This window comes from Anser brachyrhynchus (genome assembly GCF_964034855.1).
Source record: "Anser brachyrhynchus genome assembly, chromosome: 25".
Lineage (NCBI taxonomy): Eukaryota > Metazoa > Chordata > Aves > Anseriformes > Anatidae > Anser > Anser brachyrhynchus.
This window is the reverse complement of record NC_137718.1, coordinates 4,196,507-4,222,410: the sequence shown is the minus strand read 5'-3', so window position 1 is coordinate 4,222,410 and position 25,904 is coordinate 4,196,507. Positions and strand designations below refer to the sequence as shown.

Below are 25,904 nucleotides of genomic sequence, written 5' to 3'. Positions count from 1 at the left end.
AGAGCGCTAGCATGACCAAGAGTTATACAATAGGAAGGTGGGGCTCACCTAGAAGCTTCAGTAAGAGTTCATCCGGTCATCTGCATTTTGTTTCTTTTGCTTTTTAAGCTCTTGATTAAAATTGCTGAGAGATACATGGGGATGACAACAGCTTCTGGTTCTGTTAGCGTACTGAAACAAGGAAAAAAAAAAAGAAGCCTCCTCCCTGTAACCAAAGCTAGAATTAAGAAAATGAAATTCTAATCAAAACATCCAATAGAGCCACACAATATTGTCAGGTAGCGCTGGTCAACACAGTATTTACACCACATGACTTCGTAGCCTTCACTGCCATTCTCAAATTCACAATCTGTTTAACAACTACTTTCTGGAAGAGAAAGCCATTTCAGCTCTTATACCTTTCACTCTAGAAACCCAACTCCTTTAGAAAATTAAGGCAGATATTTGTTTACATGATGCATCTTCATTATCCTTGCAATTTGCTCCTCCATCTGACCCTAGGGCTTAAAATCAGCACTCTGCTTCTGGGAAGAAATTAATATCCAGTCACCAAGGTTCCAAGATATAGAAGCTGCAGGATGAACAGGAATGTCGACGGCATCTGCCCAGTTAGAGGCACTAATCCTAACAGAGCATGGTCTGTGAATTATTCAATAAACAACATTTTTCTTTCCTTTTTGCAGTTCAATTTCGAAAAAAAACACAGTACAAGGGAAGCATCTGTCTCATTATCCGTAACAACTTACATGTCTGCCTGAAACACATTGTCCTTCAGCAGGCTTCTGGATACATTCAAAAGAGAATGCAGACCTTCAGCACTCAGATGTTAAGGGACAGCTCGCAGCCCATGTAGCCATGTAAGAAGCACACCAGCCCAGAGGACTAAGCAAGCATCATGAAATCCAGCGCTTGAGGTACTAATCCTACCTTTAGTTCACATCACAACAATGACATTACACTTTTATCAGCAGCCTCATTCAAGTCTATCTCCTGTCTTGCTTCTCTTAATGGCTTTAATCCCCTTTCTTCCTTTCAGAAGAGATCTTGTCATTCAACTGTAGGGAGGGTAGTGTCAAATCTGCTGCCATGTTATGCTGAGAAATAGATATATTGAGGGCCACAGAGCAGTCAATCTACAATCTTGAAGGATAAACTACTTTCAAGATAAATAGAGCATCAGTCAACAGAACAGGCAACAAAACACTTGACAGCCTTACCTTGACAGTGCAGAGAAGAATTCTGCATTGTAAAGCTAGTTTCTGATTCTCAAAGATCAGCAATGTTTGCTGCTGCCTCTACATCAAGCTTTACACCCCTCGATGTTCCCTCCCACCCGTCCCCCACAGTCCAAAGGTAAAAAAAAGTTTCAAATCACTATAATGGAACTGTCTGGGAAGTAATAAGGGCTCTTTGTAAAGCTAAAAGGAAGAATATACTGCTGTCCTTGACTTATTTCACATACGTTTGTCCTTATTTCACATACACTGAAAAAATAGCACTGATTTTTGACACAGAGAGCTGTTGCTCCCTAGCCTCCAACTACTCAGCATTACTTCCTGAACTCCTTGAAGCTGCAGCTCAAGTGAGGCAAGCTACGGGCAAGCTCACAGCAAACAATTAAGTATCAGTGAAGCCTCCACTTAGAGATGAGGAAACAAAGTACAGGACAGGAAAAGGAAAAGTGGCCTGATAAGCTGAGAAGATACTAGCACATTCATAATTGCTTCTGCAGGAGAAAGTTGTTTCAGTAGAAGGAAACTAGGCCCCCAACACAGACTACACTGCCTAGAAGACTCTAGCAAGCCCTTCAGCTTCTCTGCAACCTTTGTCTGCCTACCCTGGCCAGCAGAGCAACTGTGGAACCCACCAAAGGAACATTATTGCTCTAGATCTCCTTCCCTTTCGTAGGAGGCAAAAACAAAGCAAGGATTCACAACTGTACGGTTACTCAGTAAACGACCAGGTACCCCCTGCTAGACACAGGTCAGATGGCTTTTTTCACCCATCTGTTAAACCAGAATTACCCCTCTGTAGGTAACTATAGCAATACCAGCAATTGAGCAGCTGATTTCCCCAAGAGATGAACTTCTCCATTATCTCATTGTTTTCCTCCTCAGTATGAATGATGGGATACAGCACAAGAAAAAGCTAAATCCGTCTGCTCTGTAAGTGCCAGAACTTGCTTCCCCAGCCGGTGACAGTCAGACCACCCAGCAGCTCCCTGCTCAGAAACAGCAGGGCACAGCTTCCACAATTTATGTTCCAAAGAGCTTTTTGCTTTATCTCCTAGACATGTTATTTTGTCTTCAGTTCCAGACACACAATGTACTTACAAAAATATTTAAGTTTGAAAACATTTCCATTAGCTAGTTTTCTTCCTTTTCTTTTTGAAGGTCAGTCATAAATAATTCAGAGCTTCCTACTGAAGGAACATTTAAGGCCCACCATTACATGCACCAGAGTTAAAGGACCAACTTCCCATTAACAGAAAATTATAGATGTAGTAATCTCTGTGTTATTACGTATATTGTATCAACTTAAGGACAGGTATAATGCAGGACTAAGTACAAAGTCACATGAGGTACTCCAAGGAATTCAGTCACAGTAATGCACAGGCATACTATATCCTGTAACACACAGGATGTTGATAGGCCACTTTATCTAAACTTGTAGTTATACGCATAACTAAGCATATAATGACTCATTAAAGCCTAAGACTGTTTATGATTTCTGACATTTCACAGAAACAATGACATGGGATGGTAGATAAAACATTGAGCCATACACTTCTAAGAAACAGTCATGAATGGACAAGCTGAAAAGAGTAGGTTATCTTCCAATTTCCCCAGCTCCCTTGAGCTTATTTTTTCAGCCAAACACTGTGAGGCAGATACAGCCTGTGGCTCAAGCGATCTCTAAATCACTCCTTGCAAAAAGTTGGGATGGTGTAAAGGAGAAGGTCATGCTGTGCTTGCCTGGTTCCTACACTCAGCCACTGAACTTCACTACCAGTCAGCATCACACAAAATACTGCAACTTCTGGATTTCTGCTCTGACCACATTCAGTTGTTCTATCTTCAGATTTTATCTTCCACAAGGCAGAGAGAACATTCTTGTGTATGGCCACAACTAGTACAGGGCTCCTAAGCAGCCTTACAACAGTGGAATAGAATAGAACAAATACAAAACAAGGAAAATGCTGATGCTTCACAAATATTACCATCCTCACCAGGACACACGTACACAGCCTTCACCTGCCTTAGCTCTCAGCAGCTGTCCTCTCTGGAGGAGGCTGGACAGGTGATTAAAAACCATTTGTGTTTGGGACACAGTCAAAGTAACAGCATGGCTCGCATTGCTATCACTTTACAACCTGTTTACAAGTCTCTCATTAATTCTCAGAATAACACATTGTGACAGCTTGTTTAAAAGTTCAGTAAAACATTTATAACAAAACAAACGAAACCATAGGTCCAACAGGAAAGAACTGATTCCTGCCTCCCCTCTGACAAACTTCCTATCCTCAGGTTACCAAACTTAGAGGAAATAATTAGAAGCCGAAAGAACAATTATAGTGACATCAGAGGAGAAACTACATCAAAGAGCGAGAACCTAAACCTCAACTCTCCCGTGTTTTCTGACCTGTGTTGCCTAGGAATTCCAATAAATGCGAATACCCTCTGCACTCAGCTTCCAGCTAGAAAGGGCAAGTTAAGTGATATAGCTAGCTGCAATGTATCTGAGCCAACAGTTTTCCTTCAAAAGGATGCAGTATTACTGAAATCTGAATGTTTCATGGGATCAGTGTCAATTACTTAATTCCGGTCCACCAACAGAATGCAAGTAACGTAGGGATGGAAGCAAAACGTCAGATGTCATTCCAGAAGTCAGTGTTTCTCATTTATTCTGATTATTTTTACTTGAAAAAAAAGCAGTGACTAAATAGTAAAACTTCAAAGAGAGATCACTAAAAGTTTTTTTACAATAACAAACAAAAAACTTAAATTCATCTTTCAGTTCGCACAGGCTTTTAGCAGCTCGTTTCTATGTAGAATTATTTCTTCCTTTAACATGGCTGTTGATCATGGAATGGAAGTTACAGTCCTAGGCTAAGAATACCTCACATTAAGAAAACCCACCTGCATAGCCAGATGAAATTAGAAGTTGAGGCAGAAAAGACATTTCACAAGCTATTTCAAGCTTTGGTTTGGAACCAACATAAACTGAAAGCAAAATGTGTAGCAGGTAGTAGAGGTCTATGAGCCAGAATAACTCACTTTGAACATTCCTCTGTTTCAGTAATCCAAAGCTGAAAGCATCCAAAAACAAGTTGGCTCCATCTAGTTCCTGTCCAGATGCAAGCAAGCAGATACTTTCTAAGGCACCATACGCAGATTAATTCCCCCATTTGTAAACTGAACCCGTTATTATGCAAAGCCATTTCCTTCAAGCAATAAATACACAATTCCCTTTCTACCTACGGAGCCAAGACAGATTCTAAATTTTATGCCTTAAGCTAACAAATCTCTTCGGTTAGAGGTTTAATAATTTGTTTTACTTTGCCTAAGAAAGCACTAGCAGGAGGTGGGGAGGGAAGAATACTGCTTCCTAGACGCCAATTTACACACAACTTCAAAGCGGCTGTCTGAAAGCTGACATTAAGCATGACCTGGTTTCAACGCCAGTTTAGGTTCCCAAGCACTGCAGCCTAAGATCTGAATGTCTCCCATCGCAGTCTAAAATGAGTTGCATTGCTTTGCAATCACAGCGGCCTAAGCGTATGAGTAACTATCACTACACAGCTGACATAACAGTAACTGGTTAAAACACAGTATTTTCATTGCTTGCTTCAAGTCCTAAGACTGCATCTTACCCAAGTTAGTCTGCAAGGTTGATTAATTCCATGAAATGTATTTCCATGACAAAGTACACAAGCGTTGCCCAAGACAGATCTGTCATGTATCCGTTAGAAGCAGGAAGTGAATCACCTAAAGTTGGGATATGCTTTCCCATAGCATCTATTCCTCATCTGATGATAGGCTATTAAATGACGTGATACCAAGGATTAGCTTGTGTACAGGATACACGTAGTGCATTTGAATCTAACATACAGAAGAAGGCGCAGCTGGTAACCCAGAAAGGGTTAGCAGAAGGAGCTAACCACTGAACAGTTTTCTCCTTGTGCACCCAAATGACAGAGGGAAAATCCTATTGTGTTCCTGGCAAAGGCACCGTGTTCTAAATGACTAAACCTGCATGTAAGTGAACATCTTCAGCTAACAGTGTTCAAATGAGATTTCTCCCCAAAGCTGCTTCTGATTTCCATTTCTATCTTTAACCTCATTGTCCTTCCCACCACTTTTAAAAATATTTTGTATTTTATCTTAGTTGCAGAAATTTAGTTTGGAGCTTTTCCAGGTTGGAGCCTTCAAGTCCCTGTCAGCAGAAGCCTGAGAGTTAGAGAGAAATTTGCAAAAATCTGACACCTGCCACTTCCCATTGAGCTTTGGGTGGAAAATGTCCCTGGCTTCTTCCATTTTTAATGTCAAACTCAGCCTGGCGGAAGAGATTACCTCCAGGTAAAGTCATTCAGAACAGGAGTTTGTGTCTGCCAAGCCCCTCCTCTTTCATCACCCCACTGATGCACCAGAACAGCAGTGTGTGTTTTGGCTGAGTGTTGCTTTTTCAGTGGCAACCTTCTATAGGGGAGGTACATGCAGTCTGTGTACGGGCAGAATCGCTGCCTCCCAGATTTTATGTCTGAAGCGAGGAATCTAATGACATCTGAATGAGAATTTTCCTCTGCAGAAACAGAGCAGGCTGTCTCTTTTGTGAATCTTAACCTGATTTTTATCATGTATTTCAAGAGGCTGAAAGAGAAGCCAAAAGTTAGCAGTGGGGGAACCTTCAGCTTCCCAGATACTTAACAGCCCTCAGATGTCTTCCAGAGGAGAGAATCTCAGCCAGAGAAAGTTTTGTTCCAAAGTCTTTGGGACTACACATTTTAGTTTTTTCCAGCCTGAGCTGCATCTTCACCAAGTGAAAAACCTCCTCCCATGCTATCAGCACTTCCAGAGCATTTCTGTGCTGCAAATAGGAAAGAAACAAGTATTAAGGATACAAGAGTTAAGAGCCAGAAAATTAATGGGCATATTTAGCAATAGTATGGAAGCTGGTCAGGTTTAGATTTGAAAGCATATTGGTAAGAAATTTATCATTATAACACTTAGATTTTCTCCCCCACACACACACAATTCTGAGATCAAGATCTGTACCTAGTAGAGAAGGTACTACGTGGAAGAACTACATGGAAGAATCATTCCTGATTTTCCTCCAGGCCTTCTCCAGCCTGAAGTCAAGGCATTCAGATCTGCCAGCCAGCTATCTCCAACACCAAGATGCCCAATGGAGAGGCTTAGGGAACTCTTACACATACGGATGTTACCCACTGAGCTTAATGGATTCCTTTAGTACAAAGTAGACTCTTTTTTTTAAGTCCTATCTTCAGAAACCTGCTTCAAGTGTCATTTTGAGCTGAATATTATAACCTGAATGTTCTAAAATAGAAGGAAATAAAAGCAAAAGATGTCATTCTTTCCTCACTAATACCATAAGATACTGATGCTGTTTATTTATTGATGGAGAGCTCTCACTCCAGCCTAGCAATTTCAACATCTTCATGAATATTTCTGTGTGCACAGGAAGGAAGTTCTTACGCTTCTGTCCTTACTACTGGGACCATGAAAATTTGTTTCCTCAGAGACTCTAGGCTATTGTAGTTCAGCTTTCAAGAAGCCTGAACAAAGCCAGCTTGTCTATATGTTTTCCTTAAACTAAAACTCCTTGCAACTGACAAAAATCCTGTTTCAAGTAGCCAAGAATACCTTGGAAAAAGCTTACTCATTTAATAACATGATTAATACATGGTACAGTGCATGCATTAAACCTCTTCCAGATATTTAAAGCCATACCTTCTTCCAAGACGAGTCACAGCAGGGCGAAAAGGACAAGCAAAATTCAATTAAGAAAAATCAGCTCTGTTCACTGAAAGCAACACAGCAACAGTCTAGCACAGACAGGTTAAGGAACATGCAGTCCTGCAATCCAGAGGCAACATCCACCAAAATACCTTGACCTTTCAAAGAAAAGCATCACCCCCATTGTCATTGTAGGGTCCCGTGGCCTGTGTCTCTCTCGTCTATGTTCAGCGTTTCCTATCACTTCTCAAAAGCCTTTTGGGCCTTTGGGTTTAAAAGGCTTTGATTTGTGCAACTGGGACTGTCAGAAAAGGTTTGCTAAGCGAGCAGCAAACCTTTCAAGGTGTCTTTTAGCCATGCAGAGACAGTGTCAGAGCATCAGTGACCATGCTAACATTTTAATAAGAACTGAAAGAACAGGTCTTGGAACCTTCAATTCTTACAGCTCACATTAAATTAGTAATATACATTAAATGATTATCCTAGATGGCATTACTTAAACATAACCTCACAGGACATTTGCCTCAAGCAAACTGCAACAGAAAACCTGAGCGATTATGCACCTCATATGCATGAGTGTACAACAACATGTTTGCACATCTAGGTGTGCCAAGGCAAGTTCACAGGCTTCAACAGTTTTTGAAGCATACAGACACACAGGGCACAAACCCAAACCTATTAAGAATGCATACTGTACTCACACCATAGGCAAATGCCAGCTATTATGACCCTAAAAAGCATGCAGCCTTGAAACCATCTTAAATCTGTGGTCTCCTTCAAACACAATCCATGCATTTGAGCCTGTCAGAACAGTTGCACACTGCACAATATTGATACAATAGCTGAATAACAATAAACAGAATATTTCAGCAATGTGTTCAGGCTACTCCAACCAAGAGAAAAATATGCCAGTCTAGCCAGTAAGATATCAAGACAGCAACAAACAGTCATTAAAACTGGATATTGAACAAATTCAACAGAAGCATGCATGCTTCAGCATTCATATTATTGTTGGGAGTTCCTAATCTTGACTCCATGGAACGATATGCTCAGTGTGGCATTGGCAAACAAGGGATTTTTCCAAATGGCTTTGTAAATGTTTCTTGCAGCACTGGATACCTAATGAAATTATTCTGACACTGAGTTTAGAAGATTTGACTGTTGAGAAGGAAAACACAACTCAAGTGCAACAATTGTAAAAACAAAGGAAGAAACATTATGCTCAACCAAAACACACACAGCCTACAAATAGCAGACTTTATCTTATGATGTCAAATGGCTTAAAATACGTTCTAAGTTCAAAAAGACCATTTTCAGATGTATTTATGGAGCCGTACACCACTGCACAAGTTAACAGCTCAGTGCCTCTCAGAGAAGAAACAGAACAGAATCCAGTACTGTGGGTGCTCAAATGCAATGCAGTCAACAACAACATCATGCAATTCCAGTTTATTGCTTCATATTGGTTATCCTTGAATAAATAGGCTTTTAAGTTTCCACATACTCTAAGTGAACTCTGTATTAGTAAGGACTAAACCAAAAGCCCCAGGGACAGAAAGCTTCTGCCTGACCCCTACTTGCAACCGATTGGCTGCCATTCAAAACCACATTACCCCCATGTCATCTTCACTTCACAGTATTTTTTAACCCAGACCTAGAAAAAAATGTTTTTAAGACTAAGCCCACAAGTCTCCACTGATTATTTTAATTTCAGCCTTTTTACCCCTGCTGTGACAGGTCATTGTAACACTATGTGGGGTTAGTGCACCCACTAAGCAGTTGGGTTAAGTTTTCAGATTTATTTCCGGTGGTCCTGAAAACAGCTGCTGCATGATGTCACAAATTTTTGCCAATTCAGTTAGGTATTTAACAGTAGCCAAAAGTTCCATTTTACACATGTCATGGTCCCTAATGACAAGATTAATAGTTGAGAGAAATTTCTAAGATAAGCTGCTTCATTTCCATCTCTGGTTTGATACAAGCCTTCCCTTTTCCTTTGGGTCACAAAAGATCTTACCCAATTGTTAAACACTTGTATGGGACTCTGCTGCTAACAAATTGGTGGCAGCTGTAAAGGGGCAGAAGTGAAGATAGCATGGAAGCAGAAATAGTGACCGTTTTGGCATTGAAACGACCTGCTGCTCCCCCTTCTCCCCTTCACCAAGGGTGAGTAAATGCAAAGTACAAGACAAGCAGACTGTGGTTTGGGACTAGCAGTTTGCCTCAGCACAGCTATTCCTAGATTGCCCTGTCAACTGTATTCAGCCCCTTGAAGTTCACTGTCAAGGATTCATAAACACATATAAAGGAAAATTGACAAAGTGTTCTCCCCCGCCCCCACACACACTTTTTTTAAAAAAATATTTCTTTCTCAAGTCAGCACTTCTAAATAATCTCTTCTAATACTGAGGGGAAAACCTTCTTTCTAGCCTAAACTGTCAACATTCTGCTAACCAAGATCAATGGAAGACCTGCTTTTATGCAGGCAGACAGCAATACTGTGTTATACAAGCTACATCATACGATGGAAGCAGTCAAGAATGTAAGCTTCAGTCTAGTTGTTTATTAACAAAAGAGAGCGTAAAAGGGCTGAAGTACATGGACAAATGTTACCTGAAAGCAATTCAGAAGCAGTATAGTACGTTAGAATAGCTTGCTATTCTAGAGCATACAATTTTTAAAAGGCAGTACTGATATTCAAAGTGTTAAAAGAAAGCTCACCTTCAACATTTCCATTTTAAAAAGTCTTAAACATCTGTTCCTTGAGTAAGAGAAACTCCTTAATATTTCCGCAAGTCAGGCCTAACCTTTGCTATTCTTTATGGAGACCTCTGAAGAAGAAAATTTCTGGAGTCCAAACAGTGCTTATGATAAACCTTCTTATTTCCAATCCACTTGAGGAATAAAAGACACTGGAATGGAGAAAATAGATGGAGGAAACTCTGGAAGTCTATTTATGAGTACTACAGGACCACGACTTAAAGTGAGTTAAAAAAAAAAAATCTGTTTTACAGTATTGACTTTTTATCAGTTCAATTACAGTAAACATTATTGCTTTGTTTTGCTTCTAAGCATCTGAGCAAATTTTGGATTCACATTGTTTTATCTATCCCTGAAAGAACTTACACTCAGAATTAACACCATACTCTATACTGCGATAGTACTTAGCAAACAGATTTCTGTTTTACATTCTACAATATCTGAAGGCTCCAGCTGAAACTGAGATTTGTAGGAGCTGCACAGCTACAGTGCTGTGTAAAAATGATAGAAGAAAAAAAAAAAGGGGGTGGTGGTGGCAGTGTGCTAAATATCATTTAAGAGGTCAGTAGCAGGGCTAGCTTAAAAGCTTAGTGATATCTATCAACTGCAATGTGCCAACATACTTGCTATTCCTACTCCGGGGCAGCAGCTATCTGCTGGGAAGAGAAAAACAAGAGCTGTATACCTGTCTTCCTCCATTAACAGCTTCACAAATGCAGGAGTTTCTCCTGTGAAGAGCCATGCCAACACAAAAAAGCCCTATCAAAACTCAAATATTAACACACAGAAGAGTTGTTTTAAAAATAAACCAGAACTATGTAAGCCTTCCTAGGCAAAGTCATAGGCAGAACACAACACGATCAATCTCACTCAATCCTTCTCTAGCATTTTTTCCTATACTACATTTATTTCAAAGTTGACTGTATGTTCAAACCACGCCCCTACTCACAGAAATTGTACTTAATCTAGAGGTATAACATAAGAAAAGAGTTCTCTTATAGATATTAATTTAAAAACTAACATCCTACTACTTAGTAATAGACTCACATTGCCATGATTAAGATTTCATTGGTTTCTTAGGCATAGTTGTATTTTATTTATTGTTATTTACTTACTTTTTCTAGTTTATAGAAGAGCTACTTACACATTACCTATAGTATTATGATAAGATATATCATATACCTCTACATCTTTGATCTTTGTTGGCTCAGGCAAGTCAATAACAAAGATAAAATCCTTCCAACTTCTTATTTTAAAGAAAACAATTTAAAAAAAAGTCTTTACCTTGAAAGCATTTCCTAAACAAATTAAACATTATATAAAAAAATATTTAAAGAAATAACATTTTAATTACTTTGCACTATAAACAACTGCTCCTTTCTTCCTTTTCTTATATGTCACTTTCACTTGCTTTTTTTCTAGCTAGCTTGCTTATACTTTCTACTAACATAAATACGTATATGTTAAAATACACATCAAAGCTAAATACATAAATATATGAAAGCACTTACAAACAGATAAACACTTAAAAGTTAAATTCACCTTAATTCTTCAAATATCCTTCTCTCCTGCTTTTCTAAGTTGTGTTCTGACCATCCTTTTTCATCTCATAGGCTTCACACCTGCGAATAGTAAATACAATTTACTTGCCAATTATCCAATCCACTGATGGGAAATTAAGGCATGGTGTTTCACTGGCAGATGTTTCAGAGGAACCTGAATAAAATCCAGCATTCCTTATATATATGTATATATGTATTTATTTTTCTTAGTCAGAAGTGGGAAACGAACTGCGAAGGTAAAGAGGGGTTATTGCTTGCTATGGTGTTTTTCTGTTCAACTAGGTTTTCTTATGGTCTTTGAGTTTAGGTGATGTTATTTGTCCTAGGAAAGTTTGTTAAATGTACGGCTTAGAAGCAGAAGCTCTCTGTTATTAGAGTATTTTTGATTTTTTTGGTGTTAATAACAATGAAACCTTGTTGATATGGACCTATTTTATCCTTTACTTTAAAGTCAATGATGGTAATATAAGTAGTTCATGTTGTGCTCAGCTGCTGGCCACCTTGCTATCAATATAAAGCTAATTAAGCTTAAATTAGTGTTTTTCTGTATGAAAACCCTTCTTTTCTGCTCAGCTAAACATTAAATTTAGTTATAGGCTCACATAGGTAAGACTATCTAAATAGTAATAAGCGTGTGTTCATGTGAAAAGAATAAATAAGTAAATGTTGGAGCGATAAATTGTGTGGCCTGAGATGTTTCAAAAATAGCTAGAGGTTGAAGAAGTTTTCTGGTTGCTTGTTTATCAGTCAGAGATGCACCTACTGACAACGAGTGCTAAGTCTTGTTGAAGTGACACTTTTCACCAATATTAAATGACTAATGGTGCTTTTATGATCAATTATTGAAGCCTGCATAAGAGGTGGGGACTCTTAAACAACTAGTTTGTAAGTAAATATCTGAGTACTGACGTGGTATGAAGCAACTTTTTTAACGGCAGACTATTGTGAAAAGAAGCTTACGGGAAGGATTTTATTTTCTGCCCTAGTATTCTTTCTTATCTGTTTTGAGGTTTGCTACTTGGACCCTGGTTTGCCTGTGTGGCTTGCCTTTCCTTTGGTGAAGCGTATTTTTGTACTTGGTAAAGCTTCAAAGCCAGAAGCTGAACGCAGCATAGCTTTGCTCTGGAGTTTCAAAGTGCTTTTATGGACACCCTTATGGATGAGCACTGTCTGTCTACTGGCTGTCTCAATAAATTGTTTAAATCACTTAAGCTGTATGTGGGAAGCTTATACTGGGAGTCTTGGAGAACAGACTGAAAGAATCAATACAAGAGAGTGGCTGAGTAGTGATAGCATTTGCTCCTGCTACGTAATAACACTCCTAGAGGAAGAGGTAGAAAAGAAAGGTGATAGTAGAGCTGGTTTCTTTACTTTTCTTGAATGTCTAAGCAGGACTTATTCTGTTCTTGCTTCAGAAGAGAATGCTTTTCCTTCTGGTTTCCTTTAGGTGGTAGGGGTGTTAGAGCTGCTGCTGGCTGCGTGCAGCACCTCTTGACCCTGGGAAGACAGCACGTGGCCCTGCAGTGGAGGGGGCAGCTGCACCTCAAGGGGTTATTTCCCCAGAGTTAGGGGTAACCAGGTGAAAAGAATAATCCAGTGTTTTTTTATATAAAAAAAAAAGGTTAGGAGAGGGTCCATCCACATCCTTCAACCAGTACAGGAATGAGCTAGCAAGAGCTGGGCAGGCTCTTGGGATGTGCAGGTTTGAGGGAGCGTACTTTCCTGGTAGGATTGATGCAAATGTGAAAGGGGCTGAAACTGAGATGTCATTAGGGAAGACAAATGAAAAAGCTGGTGTGGGGCTTGTAGGGTTTCTACAAGTGTTTTGTGTACAGCTATTTTAAGCTGGACCTACCCCAGACTTAAAAGCTGCGGCTTGTTAACAGCAGTACGGGAACCCTGGAAACAACTCTGTTTACTGAGTGTTTTTCCTTAATGCTTATGACAACAAACAGCAGTTTCTCTACTCCCCTGTTCTTTCTCCCTGCTGAGAAGCATATGATAGGTATCTTCCATGCTGTGCTAGCACTGTATAGGAACAGGTGAAGTCATTCATGAGCCTTCTAGAAGAATTACTGCCTTCTGGGGATTAAAAAAAAAAAGTACCTGTTATAGATAAGACCTATGTAACCTCCAGGCAGTCAGCAAAGTCTTGAGAGAGGCTGTGCTGGTGTGAGAGGTATGGTTTTCCTTGTATGTACCTACACCAGCCCTTGCTAGCCTGTCACTGGAGCTGTTACACAGACAAGCGAGATACCTTGCTGTAAGGGGTACGAACACCAGAGGGAGAATCCCCCCTGAACCCCAAAACATATTTTTTTTCTTGAGTAGCTTCCAGAAGGGACTGAATGTAATGAGAGAACAGGCTGTGGAGTGGCTCCTCTGAGAAGATGGAGGAGATTTGGCATGCATGGTCTCCTCTCTGATCCTCAGCATCCTCCTCCCCTTCTGTGGGCATATTCCAAACATCCCAGCTCTGTGTTTCTGTGGAGGCTGGGCAGCAAGTGTAGGGTGTCACCACTTCTCTCTGTCTTGGTTCGTGCTGCATTGATTCAATTAAAGCAAAGCGGCGTGCTGGGTATTCACAGCATAGCTTGGGACATCTTCTGTCAGACCTGTAATGCAGAGAGACAAGCTCGGTGTTGCTTGGCTTCTGGAAAGCGGAGGAAAGGATTAAATGCACTTTCCTCCATTGATTTGTGTTCTGCACTGAAAATCGATGATGCTCTCTCAGAGCCAGTCAACTGTTTGAAAGCAAGCAGCTTGTTTGGTCAAGGGTGTGGGAGATGCTCTGAAGGAATCCAGCTCCAATGCTATGGCAGAAGATGCAGATAAAGATGCTCTGTAGAAGCTGTTACGTTCACCTGTATTAGTTAAATATGCTGTCTAAAATATTTTCTCACTGTTATAGATAACAGCTGTTTTGGAGAGGAGTTGGGTGTTTGTTTCTATCTGTGAGGCAGAGAGGGTCAAAGGATGCTGTTTAATGAAAGAGGATGTAGAAAGATAAATTTTATCCATGTTATTTCTCTCTAATGGTATTTACCTGAATCTCAAGCCCCACTTTGTCTGAGGTGGCAATGTTTCCCGTCTTCCAGTAAATGCTTGAAAAGCTTGTATGGTAATGAAGAGCCAAGATGATGAGGTCCCATAGAGCTTCTAAACGTAGTGCCTTCACTGTGGACTTAATAACAATGCTCTCATCCCTGGAGAGGGAGAGCAGCATGCTGTCCCTGATTTTACAGGGATATCCATTTAGAAACTAAATGTAGATGGTCTTGCCCAGGGAGCTACTGAGAGAGCCTGGGACTGAAGTCAGAGCTTGCAAGCTCCAAGCTGGCAACCTTGCATATGGCCTGCTTGTCCTCTCAGAGATATGTTCGTAAGTGCTCCTGAAGCAGAGGATTTTTATCTTCAAAGCTTTCCTTCAGTCCCATGTTGCACAAGGTGGGTCAACTTGCTTTGCAAGCAGCTGTGCATTTTGGACGATGCTGTGTGAGTGTGCCTGTGCTTAGAAAACGTACAGTTGCTGCTTGTATAGATGCACCTCAGCGTGTTTAAATCATCTAGTTAGGGTCCTGGGATTTGCAGTGTTGTGGCGGCACAGGTCAGCACAAGACAGCCACCCGAATGCTTACTCAGACACTTGGTTGGTTTTACAGCCCCCGTGGTGTTTGTGTTACTCTGTTGATATGCAGGTGGGCAAGCTGAAAGTGCTTTGCTTTTCGGAAAAGCAGATGTATCCCAGGGTATGTGGAAGTAAAGGTGTAAGCACGACCTGTATGTGTGAAGTGCTGTAGATCAGAGCAGTGGTACATATGTGCACATGTCAAACACTGCTTCCATGGCCTCGCTGTGAGCAGGAAGATTTAGAAATGTTAGCGAGGCATTTAAAAAGTTCTGTTCTGGCTGTTTCAGCTCTGTAGATGGTCAAAGCCATCTGTGAACTTGACTCTATTAAATTTGATCCTTCTTACGGAAAGTGAGAATTTTGTCTGAACTGCTGCAATGGCAGAAAATATGGTATATTTAAGCTAGCTTTTTAAGCTTGCTTACTGACTGCACTAGTGTGAGGCTTGAAGGGAGGCTGCTCGGGTTTAAAATGCCTTTGAGGGTATCCTTATGAATTTATCCAGAGGGGTCACTAAATGTAGATATATAATGTCTGCTTGATTTGGCCCTTTCTCTAGTTGGGAGAGAACCGACAAAATGTGTGATTAAATGAGTTTTTAGGATTTTTCTTTCCTAGAAACTCAGATTTATTCAAAGAGAAAATAATAAACCAGACAGAAGAAATCCTTCCAGTAAGACTAAAAGCTTTAATTCTGTAGCTTACTATCTACAAAGATAGTGTACATAAAATGTATATACGTGAGTGTTTATAACTCCGCAGAGCATGTGTGCTTTTTCCGAGGGAGTCTGTCTCCAGCCCTTGAGTGACGAATCGGATTCTTTTTTCCATGCTGGATTTTACTGCCTCCAAACTTAACTGTTTTGACACTAGAGAAATCCTGTTGTTTCTCCCCCAAAGGTAAATATATATGTTACTGCTAGAAGTTAGCTTTACCTCACCCACATGACTGGTCTTCACTATTAATCCCAGCTGATGGTAGGGAGGGGCTCTTCTGGGAGGCAGCCATGTGGTGAACATTGAGCACAGTGTTTTCCCCTGCTTCTCTCCTTTTCTTTTCAGACATGCAAAATTGTTCTATGCTGCTGGAGATGTGAACTCCTTGCTGCACTGCCTCTCTCCTCGTCCGCAAACTCAAGGGCCTGAATTACCAGCCGCAAATCTAAAAGCTCTCGCTGAATCTGGATGGAATATGGACAAGGAGATGAATAGCAGAAGGGAAGAAAGAGTGAAGTTGGTTATTTTTCTGGCACATGGATGCAATTACACTCGGTGCATTCCAGAGGCGTTCCTTTGAATCCTGTGCAGGTCTGCCTGCTGTTCCTGGGAGAAAGGAAGAAAAAGGGAGGAAAAGTCCCCCTCTTGCCTGGAGACGGAATGTCTGCACTTTCCATCCTCTTTTTAGGTAGGTTGGCGTTTTGGTGTTCGGTGTTTAATGTAACTTCCACGCGCCCTCTCTGCGCGACTGAAATTCATTTCTGATGAGCTAAACGGGTTTGCAAAGAAAAAACTTTTACGGAAAACTCCAATTTCAGTGTCGTTTGGTGCTTTTCTCGCTGCTTTGGTTATTAGCAGGTTGATGGCCAGAGACCTTTTAATATCTGGAATCGTTTTTTAGAAGTGGTGGTCAAACAGACTCCTTTAGGAATGTGTGTTTTTGTTTGAAAAGGGCAGCGCTTTTAGACAATGTACTAGTAAGGGGCTTGAACCTCTTTGACAAAACAAAGTGAACAAAATGTCTTTGTTCCAAGCATAGTGTCAAATTTGTTAAACTGTTTTGCTTTGCTCGAGCCTTTAACATTCAGATTTTTAAAATGAAAAGGGGTTATTGTTTCCAATTGATGCCTCAGATTAAAAACAGATGTGTTGAAGTGCAAGAGGGAGGAGTTCAGGGGGAAAAGGATGGGAGAAGGGAGAAAGGGGGGAAAAACAAGAGACAGCACGAAACAGGGAGGGAAAGGGGCTGCTGAAAGAAAGGAAAGAAAATAGGTAGAGATTTCCTGTTGAATAGGAGTGAAGGAGAAGAAAACAGGAGAGGGAACAGTAAAAGAAGGGGGGGAGCGAAGGTAGAAGGGCTGAAAAGCGAGGTTTGTTAAATCCGTAGCCTATGGAGAAAGGGTTTGCAGCCCTGAGGTCTTTCAGGGGGGCTTGCCTACAAGAGTGACTAAGAAGCAGCCTGGGTATCTGTATCTCCAGAGGCACTGTAACGTGATGAGTGAGCTTCTGTCTCCATTCTGCTCACAAGGTAGTGCTGACAAGCAGACAGCTCTGAGATCTGGTGTGGTTGAATGAGGGCTGTGATTCCTGGGTCCTTCTGTCCCTCCAGAAACCTGCGTACAGGTGTGGAAGGGGTCAGGTCTTTGATTCCCATGGAAGAGTTGTGCCCCACATGGTGAGGGACTGATGTGGGTGGACACAGTTAAAACAGGATTTAGATAGGCTCCTAAAAAGTAACGCTGTACAATACCAACCTGTTCTAGTCTCACAGGCGTGGGACATGAACTATCCAGCTTTACAGATGTCCAAAAGAAAGGCAGCATCTGTAGAGCTGCTGAATATATTATGGAAAAGGTTTTTGCTCTGGGAATTATTGTTAGCAAAGGCTTTATCTGTAGGAATGAGGGAACTTGAACATGGTGAAGAATCCATAGGGGAATGCAGGCAGCAGTTTGCCCCCCCCACATCTGCACATTTACCTTGGCAATTTGTCTCCATGTGGTGGTGCTTAAAGAAGACTGAGATGAGGCACCAAGAACTGGATGAACACCTGGGCTTCTGTTAGAGGTGCATGGGCTGAGTCTGCTGTGCAGAAATGGCTAATAAGTGGTTCTAAAAATTAAGAAACGGAAGGCAAGGTTGCCTACCTCATTAAGGAGGATGGATAACGTCAGTCTTTGATCCACCAACCCTCTTCAGAGGGTGTATCTTCTCACAGAGCCCCCATGATGAAGGCTTGGAACAAAAGGGATAAGCTGTTGCCACAGAAAAAGTGCGTTTGGCTGTAATGACAATACAACTATCCTTTGGGTGACTATCACTAGTTTTATCTGTGGAGTGTAATGGGCTTTAACCGTTCCCATTTCTTTGGAATCAAGGGATCTCTGTAATGCTTGTAATGCATAAGCCCAAAAGAAATGACAATTCCTGCCCTGAAGAGCTTATGCATTTACCCATGAACTGAGGTCCTCAGCCCCTGTGGGAGTTGTCCCAGCTGTGGCAAGGGGAGGATAAGTGTCTTCCTAGAGCTCACAGCACAATCAAGAATGTTTTTTCTCCTTGTCATTGACCTGCCCCTAGACTTGCTTTTGCCGTACCTGTCTTGTCAACAGACAGCTTGATCTTTCTGCTCCCAGTCGAGCTTTACTTATCAACATTAGAAGCATGTTCTAGGGAAGAGGAATCATGGTAGTCCCTGTTCAGGGCTCCTGCTGGAGAGAAAACAAGGAGACTGGGCGGTCTGATTTGCTTGCTTGAGAACGTCTAATTGCTCCTGTATAGCAGAAGGGTGTAGAAGTGCCAGTGGCGGCTTGCTTTTTCTCACTGTTAAAGTGAAGGAGTAGTGTGGGAAGAAGTGTTTAGAGAAGCCACGTAAACCTTGAAGGTTGCCTCTTCTGGGTTTTGATTATTGTTAATGGTACGTGTATGCAGTCCTTGTCTTTTGCACTGTTTATCTCTGGGGCAAGTGAACAGCTGTGTGAGGAGGCAGCAAACAGGAGCCAATGACTAAAGGAGGCTGTTAAAACATGACAAGACTTTCCTGAACGTGGCCAAGAGCAAGACCATGCTTTTGTAGCAAAGGCTAGGTGAATGAAGCAGGAAGGAGTGTGGAGAGGATGGTGATGCATGCCAATTTTTGCCTACATGTAGTTGTGATGTCTGATTCTCATCTTGGTCCGTGGCTGGTCAAAATCTCGTTTTGAGCTTGAAATATAACAAACTATAATTTTAAAGATGAAAATGGAAGTTTCCAAGGGAAATTCCTGATTCTTCACTATGGAGTGTTTATTTCTCAGACAGTAAAAAATAATTAGTAAATATTTTTTTCATATGTTTTGCTTAATTGGTTTAAATTTTCAGGCTCTGGAAATCTCCTTTACCTTTTCCCATCTCCTAGTCCAAGTCAATTTTGAATATTTTTAATGAACCTTCTACTAAAGTAAAAGGAAATTTCATTTTCTTGTAATCAAATATGTTTGTGTGTAATATTTGTATGCCTGCTTCTACTCTGGTATTAGATTGTCTTCTCTTTTTGGCTGGTGCATGTGCTTTGCCCTTCAGAAACTGGTGGGTTCGAGATCCAAAGGAGTAGACGTGCCAAACCAATGCAGCCATCCAGCTTTCTGGTGTCCTGCTGCTGACACTGAACCTTTGCCTTACAGCATTAGGGGTTGCTCATCTCAGTGCCCTAATTGCTTAGATCTTGCTTCGTGAGCAGCGGGCAGCTGCTTGCCCACAGGAGTTCTTTTTGCACGGAGAAATGGTCAAGTCTGCTTTCAGACCTTCGCAGTTCGCTTCAACCTCAGTACCTGCAAAGATGTTTTCGTGGTTTCTTTAAATCTGACTAGCCAGCAGGACGTAAAGAATTCTGACCTCCAAGACCAAGCCCAGATGCCTTGGGAGCCAAGTCTTAACTACCTCTGCATATGGTGTCCTTGGGAAAAGGCAAAAGCAGGGTACAGTGATGTGTGATATAGGGAGATGTATGTGCTGTACCGAGGCTGATGGATGCAGGTGTACCTGGTGGCTCTGACTTGCATATTTAGTCTGCCTTATGGTAGTCTGATGTGCTCAGTGTATAAGAACTGGTGTATTGTGCAGAAGTGATTCTGCTGGAGTGGATGCAGCTGTAATGGCAAAAGTACCTTCTGTGTGGATGTAGCCGAGCTCTGCTCTGTAAGCTGAGGTCAATGGTTCTCTTACAGTGCTGTCCCAGGGGAACGCAGTTGCTGCACTGAACACCAAGACCTGATTGTCTCACTGTGCTGGGAAAGGTTATGGTGCAAATCCCTGTAGTGCTTGTTGGCATGAGCGATTGGGTCTGACAGCATGCGCTTGCCTAGGTATCCACCAGAATCCCAGCTTGAAAATCCTTGATGAAATGGAAGCTGCTCTGCAGCATTTGGCAGTGGCGGGTTGGCCTGGGGCTGTGCTTGTATACTGATTGACTTCTGAGACTTGCTTTTTCTCCTGCTGTAAGAGCACGGGCAACCTGCACAGTGCCTTGTCACACATCCTCGAGGCCCTTCTTAAAACCTTGCAACATTACACTCCAGCAAAGCCAAGAACTGCTGTGCTGTTATAAAAACCAGCACTCATCCCAGTGAGGTTACTGGGAAGCTTTTGTTGTGATAGAATGCTTCTGCCTGGAACCAGTAAAAAGCAAGGGAGGCTGTTTTAAGCAAAAAAAAAAAAAATTCAACTCCTCTTATTTCTGCTCCATCTCTGGGTATTTCCCAAATTTGAGGTTACCAATATTGAACATACTTACTATCTCCTGGTTTTCTCATGTCTTTTTCTGTTGTCTTTATTTGCCTCATGGTGTTCTTAGGTTAGAAGCTTGGTGGGGCAAGAATTTTGCCCCACATTTTTACAGCACTTAACAAAAATCCTTGGCTCAGGACTGAAGTACAAAAAGAAAATATGTAGCTGTGAACAGGGGTTCTGTACAGGATTTTGCCATGTGGATTTCATCTTTTCCTTCATTGGATTATGAAGGAATGCAGGTAATTATTCTTGGTTTATTTAGCTCAAGAGGAGGCTGTTCTCCCAAAGACAACTTCAAATAATTGATAATTAATGTAATTGATTTTTCTTCATGAGAGGACTCTAGAAGCAGTCAACAAAACACCAGATGAAAGCAAGAACTGTTGGTGGTGTGAATTTACTTCTAGGAGAGGGCCGAGAGCTCTTTAGTACAACACTGCTCTAAGAAAACATAGGGAAAGAGCAAAGAAGCAGTGTGCCCATTTGGTGCTCCAGGGGGAATTCAAAGAAGCAAGACATAATTGAGTGAGTTGCTATCTGGCAGGATATCAGGGTTAACACTTCTTGTGAGACTCTAAAATTCTTTTAAAGCCAGGGCTGGTTTGCATCAAATATTTTCTGTCAAGGCACTTCATAAAAGTGGCCTATTTTTCTCTAGTTCTGCTGTATTTTACATGAAATAGTTCAGATACGTAACAATTAAAATGCTTGGTTTTGGTTTGGGGGTTATTTTTATCCTTTGTTTTCTTCAGTTTAACCATAAGAAGGAAAAGGAGAAAAAAGGTAACCTTCCAGAGTGGGGAATAGCAGCGTGCCAAAGTTGAGTTGAAATACTGAAGATGGATTCATTTTTAATCATGAGAAACAGCGTGTGTGTGGGGAGGCAACTTTTCTGAATTTCCCATGCGAAACAACTGGTGTTTTGCCACTGTGCCCACACTGGGCCTTGTCTCCTCTCCGCAGAATTAGCGGTCTGTTTCTGTGGGGTACTCTGGCCCACTTCAGAAGGACATTTTGTGTAACAGCAGAGCGAGCTTCCCAGAAATGCTTGTCATTGCACAACGGGCTTGGAGATATCCCCATGTTTATCCTCTGGATCACAACAAATGCCCCTGTCTTCCTCAAGGCAAATACAGGGCTTTATAGGGAACTGAGCAGGTTTACAGTCTGCGACTTGTTTGAGTTTGTAGGAATTGCATGAAAGGAAATGTAAACAGTCACTCTGACAAAGTGTGTGTATTGGCAAAAATCTGCTTTCTGCGCCATGTGGCAAGGACACTTGCACATAACAATTGCGAGTGTGTTTGGTACCAGTGCAGAGGGGGGTTGCAAGCTGCTTGCTGTGCCTCTTCTCTCCAGAAATGGTTCCCACAGCTTTAGTCAAAGTGTATTTTAGGTTTTCAGCTAAATTACTCCCCTCAGTTAGCCAAGGCAGGAGCATTGCTTGTGCATGTTGCACGCAGTGCAGATCTGCAATGGGCTTTATATGTGTGTAGAAGAAACTTGGTTCTTGTGCACTTAATATCGTGCATGTCTTGCTCGCACTCATCTGTTACAAAACAGAGGCTACTTTGGGTGCAGTGGGAAGTTGGTGGTGCCCTGTCTGGAAGATGACTGGGTCTCTTTTCCCCGAGCTCTTTCTTCATCTGTTTTTAGAAATGGTTAGTTTACAGAAGCAGCCCAGCAAAAAGCCAAGGGTGAACTCAGGTCATTGAGGTCTGTGAATAGATCCTCAAAGGACAGGGTAGTAGTAGATGCAGAAATAGTTGAGAGCAGGATGCACAGCAATGGAAAATGTGCCAAGTGATGGGAAGCGAAGTCAACAGAGGAGGAAGGAGGATGCAACACTTCTATTTTTTTTGTTGCTCTCCTCTTCCTTTGATCTACTACTTCAGTATGTCTGAGTGGAATGACAAGGGAGCAGAGCTCTGCTACCACAGCCTACCTCTGCCAGCCTGGGCTCCAGACCTTGCCTGAAAAGTGCTTTCCACCTGGGCAGAACACAGCAAGTGTATGCAGGAGTGACTGGGAGCTCTGGCTGTGGGTTAGCAACCCAAAGTAGTCTTGTTCCCCAGAACCTCACTAGCTTCTGGAAAAAGCAACCAGAATACGTAAGGAGGATGGGTCCTGTCCTGCCTCAGCACAGCACCACTGCTAGGTTTCCTCAAACACCTTTTTCTGGTGTCTCAGCTTTTCCGTGTGAAGTGGAGGAGGGATTAATGTAAGGGAAATCTAACTTGTCTTTGCAACAAGTTTTCTCTGCTTGCAACAAGTTATGGTGAGGACTGAGCAATTGTGAAATGCACTGAAGCTGGTGAATGATGAGGAAAAAAAATCATGACAAGTCTTGCCTTCACCTGTTGCATCATCTTCTCTAGTGAAGTGTTTGACAGCTTAAAAAAAGGGGGAGGCAATTGTGCTCACTCAGCATTTCTCTTAATGGGCCAGACACAGATTCATGATGTCAGAGTTGCTGTCCTGCAAGAATCGATATACATTACAGAGGGTATTTTCAGCCTGGCTCTTCTCCCATGTAGCTGACATCCACGTTTCAGAGGCTGCAAAATGAGTATGAAGCCTTGGTGTGACTTGTTCCCAACTAACTGGGTGGAAAGGCCAAAGCTCAGCTTATTGCCTGCAGTTTAATTGCCTATGGTAGGAAAAGGTCAGTGGAATTTTTGTTGTGCTTAAAATACGCATTTGTAGAAGGAAGGCAGCTCTTCTGGAAACAGTCTTCCTGAAATGGAGTGTGCATAGTTAGAGGCAACTGTTGGCAACGACTTGACTGCGTGTGGTCTGCCATAACACGGCTCTGCTGCTTCTGTAGCATCCTTTGTGACAAATGCCATAAATACATAAAGCTCTGGGCAGCTAGTTTAGTCCAACCAGGTGATCCTGGGTAGAGAATATAGGAAGCCCACCTAGCAGAGGAGGAAACGAAGGCCCAGGTGGGTGCATTCTGCCCCACGACAACATCGCAGTACTGTTGCATGTTTTGAACCCTTGCAGCTCTGACTCAGTCATTTCCCTTTTTAGTATGCCCTAAAACATGGGAGGAGTGATCAGTGGCAAACAGCTGAATACATCAGCCATGACTTATCAAGCTGAGTGTCTTGAGCTGTCATCTGGAGAGATGAATTCTGAGGGATGGGAAGGTTTGACTTATTCCTACTTAGTAACAATGTAAGTGATTAGAAGAAATGGGATAATGGGTTTTAGAGCACCACTGTGCTGAGAAACTCCACTCATGATGTGAATGGCTATTACCAGAGGAGTCCTCACAAAAGAAACTGTGGGCTGCAGGTGTTTAGGCCATGAATGTCTTTGTTTTCCACATGGGAGAGCAGAAAACAGTCTTGCTATCTAGCGCAAACCTGTTATTTTGTGTTGAGATGCTATGTAGAGCAGAACCCAGAAGCCAGCTATGCTGCAAGTATTTGGGAGTCCCCTCATCCTTCGCTGTGGCTTTTGGAAAAGGGAACATTTGTAAATCTGTCTTAAAGCATATGCCCAACAGCACTCATTCAGAAGAGATGTTCCCTAAAATGCTGTAAATAGGAGCAGTGGCATAGTAACTGTGAAAACTGTGCGGTGTCTGTGGACATGCCTCTGAGTAGTGTGCTTGCTGGAGTGTCTGAAGGTGAAAGAAAAGCACAGTTGGGAAACCAGCATTAGCGATGGCTGGGGAAGCATTGGGGGGGGGGGGGGTTTAAAGTAAGGACAGGGAATCTGGATGCAGTTATAGTTCATGGTGAATTGGATTGGATTTGATCCCACTGTTTTTCTACTGGCTTGACTTTCATTTCCTTTGGCTATTGAGGCTCTAAGCGTTTTGAGCAGGTAGCTCTTTCCTTATGTGCCTGGATGGCATTCAGCATGAACGGGGCTGGTGAGAGGCCTCATCGGAACTGGTGTATGAAAAAATCAAGTGACTATGTGCCCTTCCCCCTATGTGCCTCAGCAAAAACATCAGAATGAGGTGGTTTTCCAGTACTCGGAATATTTATGAGATGCATGTTGGCTGAGTCTCATAGCTCAGACTGCTTAGGCTATTTTTTTTTTGCTTTTTAAAGCCTTGATAAAATTTTAAAGGCCATGGAGATGTTTAATATAGATGTAAGCCTTTATCTGTGGGGTAGGGCTGCGAGTGCCAGGAAATGGTGGGGTGTTTGTGTGCAGGGGGAATCTTTTGTACAACACAGCAAGCCTTGAATATTGAACTAAAACAGTCAGGCACTTTTTCCATTTCAAAAAAAAATTGCAGGGTTTTCAACCTTGAAGGCAAATCACTTTGTGACTTCATTGTTTAAATTTAGGTTTTGTTTTGCGGGGGGGATCGTTAGACTTGAAGCAAAAGCCTTATAGCCCAGGGACTGTCACTTCTGATTACTTCCAGTGACACTTCCAATTATTTCCAATCACAATTCCAGGGACAAGAGGAAAAAGCCACATTCTCCACCACCAGGGCTTCTTTCTGAACAAAGGGCCATTTATCAAACCTCCACAGAAAAAAAAAAGGTACAGAGACAGATTTGGAAATCTGTTTTGGTAGGGTAATTCCAGAGCAAATCTGATGAAGCGAGACTCAAGACCAGCGTCTGGTGGGGTGCTGGGAATCCTGCTGTGGATCCTGCCTTGTTGGGTAATATTAAGGAAATTGCTTCATTTTGCTCAGGCATTTACTGGCACTCAAGCTCATTTCAGTGCGGCGACATGCAGCTTCAGCAAATATCTGTTAAATGTTCTGTGGATCTTGTAAGAAACAATGAATATTTCTCATGGAAAACAAACTTTTTTTTGCTCAAAATGGGTAAGGAGTCTGCTGAAGGGGTTCAACTGACTTTCAGGTAACTCTGAAGGATTTGCTGCAGGGGCTTTACCCAGAGCTAAGAGCTATTATGCCCTTCAAAAAGCCCGCTGGGACTGGAAGGCTGGAAGGAGGTGGCGGAATGACTGATGAGGAAACAGAATTCCTTGGGGCTTGTGCCTTGAGGCAGAAGTTGACTGTTTTTTCTACCGGCAATGTCAGATAGACTGACCCCAGCCGCATCCCAGCTTGTCTTAGGAGCAGGGAAATAGAAATGTTAAATATTTTTTGTGGCTTTTAGCTGTGTGGTCAGTAAGGGAGGTAGCCGTTCCTGCTGATCAGAAAGCTGCCTGGTAGAAAACAGTGTGGCTGCAGTGCAATGAATTCTGTACCCTTGTAATGTGGAAGGCCAGAGGAAAGTAAAACCCACAGTGAGGCAGCCTGATGAGCAAGGCCTTCTGCTGAAGGTCCGTGTTCCCCAGTTCCATGGGCTGAAGGTCCGTGTTCCCCAATGCAGATGCAGTTCTCGTTTGTACTGTGACAAGTCAAATCATAGCCAGAAGTCAAATGACAAACCACTTAGCTTTGGTAAGTTTATTGCCTGACTATCTTTACCCCATTACTTTCCATGTTTCCATGGGTAGGGATATCTGGTGCTGGAATTGCTTTAATTTTATCAGGGT

General features: G+C 42.0%; 2 protein-coding genes across 4 annotated transcripts in view; one reads left to right on the top strand and one right to left on the bottom strand.

The window, feature by feature from the left end:
* The window catches only part of GRAMD1B (GRAM domain containing 1B), a 164,043-nt gene extending 152,748 nt beyond the window's left edge, over positions 1-11,295 (bottom strand). Inside the window, exon 1 of the mRNA XM_080568047.1 lies at positions 11,280-11,295. The gene's annotated coding sequence lies outside the window, so the exon portion shown is untranslated. The remainder of the gene's footprint in view (positions 1-11,279) is intronic.
* A 103-nt stretch (positions 11,296-11,398) lies between these two features.
* The window catches only part of CLMP (CXADR like cell adhesion molecule), a 51,286-nt gene continuing 36,780 nt past the window's right edge, over positions 11,399-25,904 (top strand). The window contains exons 1-3 of one of the 3 annotated variants that reach the window (XM_080568081.1): positions 11,512-11,535; positions 15,714-15,830; positions 15,993-16,335. In XM_080568081.1, coding sequence (XP_080424207.1) covers positions 16,188-16,335 — 148 coding nt within the window. In that variant the 5' untranslated portion in view covers positions 11,512-11,535; positions 15,714-15,830; positions 15,993-16,187. Of the gene's footprint in view, positions 11,536-11,881; positions 11,906-15,713; positions 15,831-15,992; positions 16,336-25,904 lie in introns of those variants that run through there. The other 2 variants (XM_080568080.1, XM_080568082.1) reach the window with 2 other exon arrangements.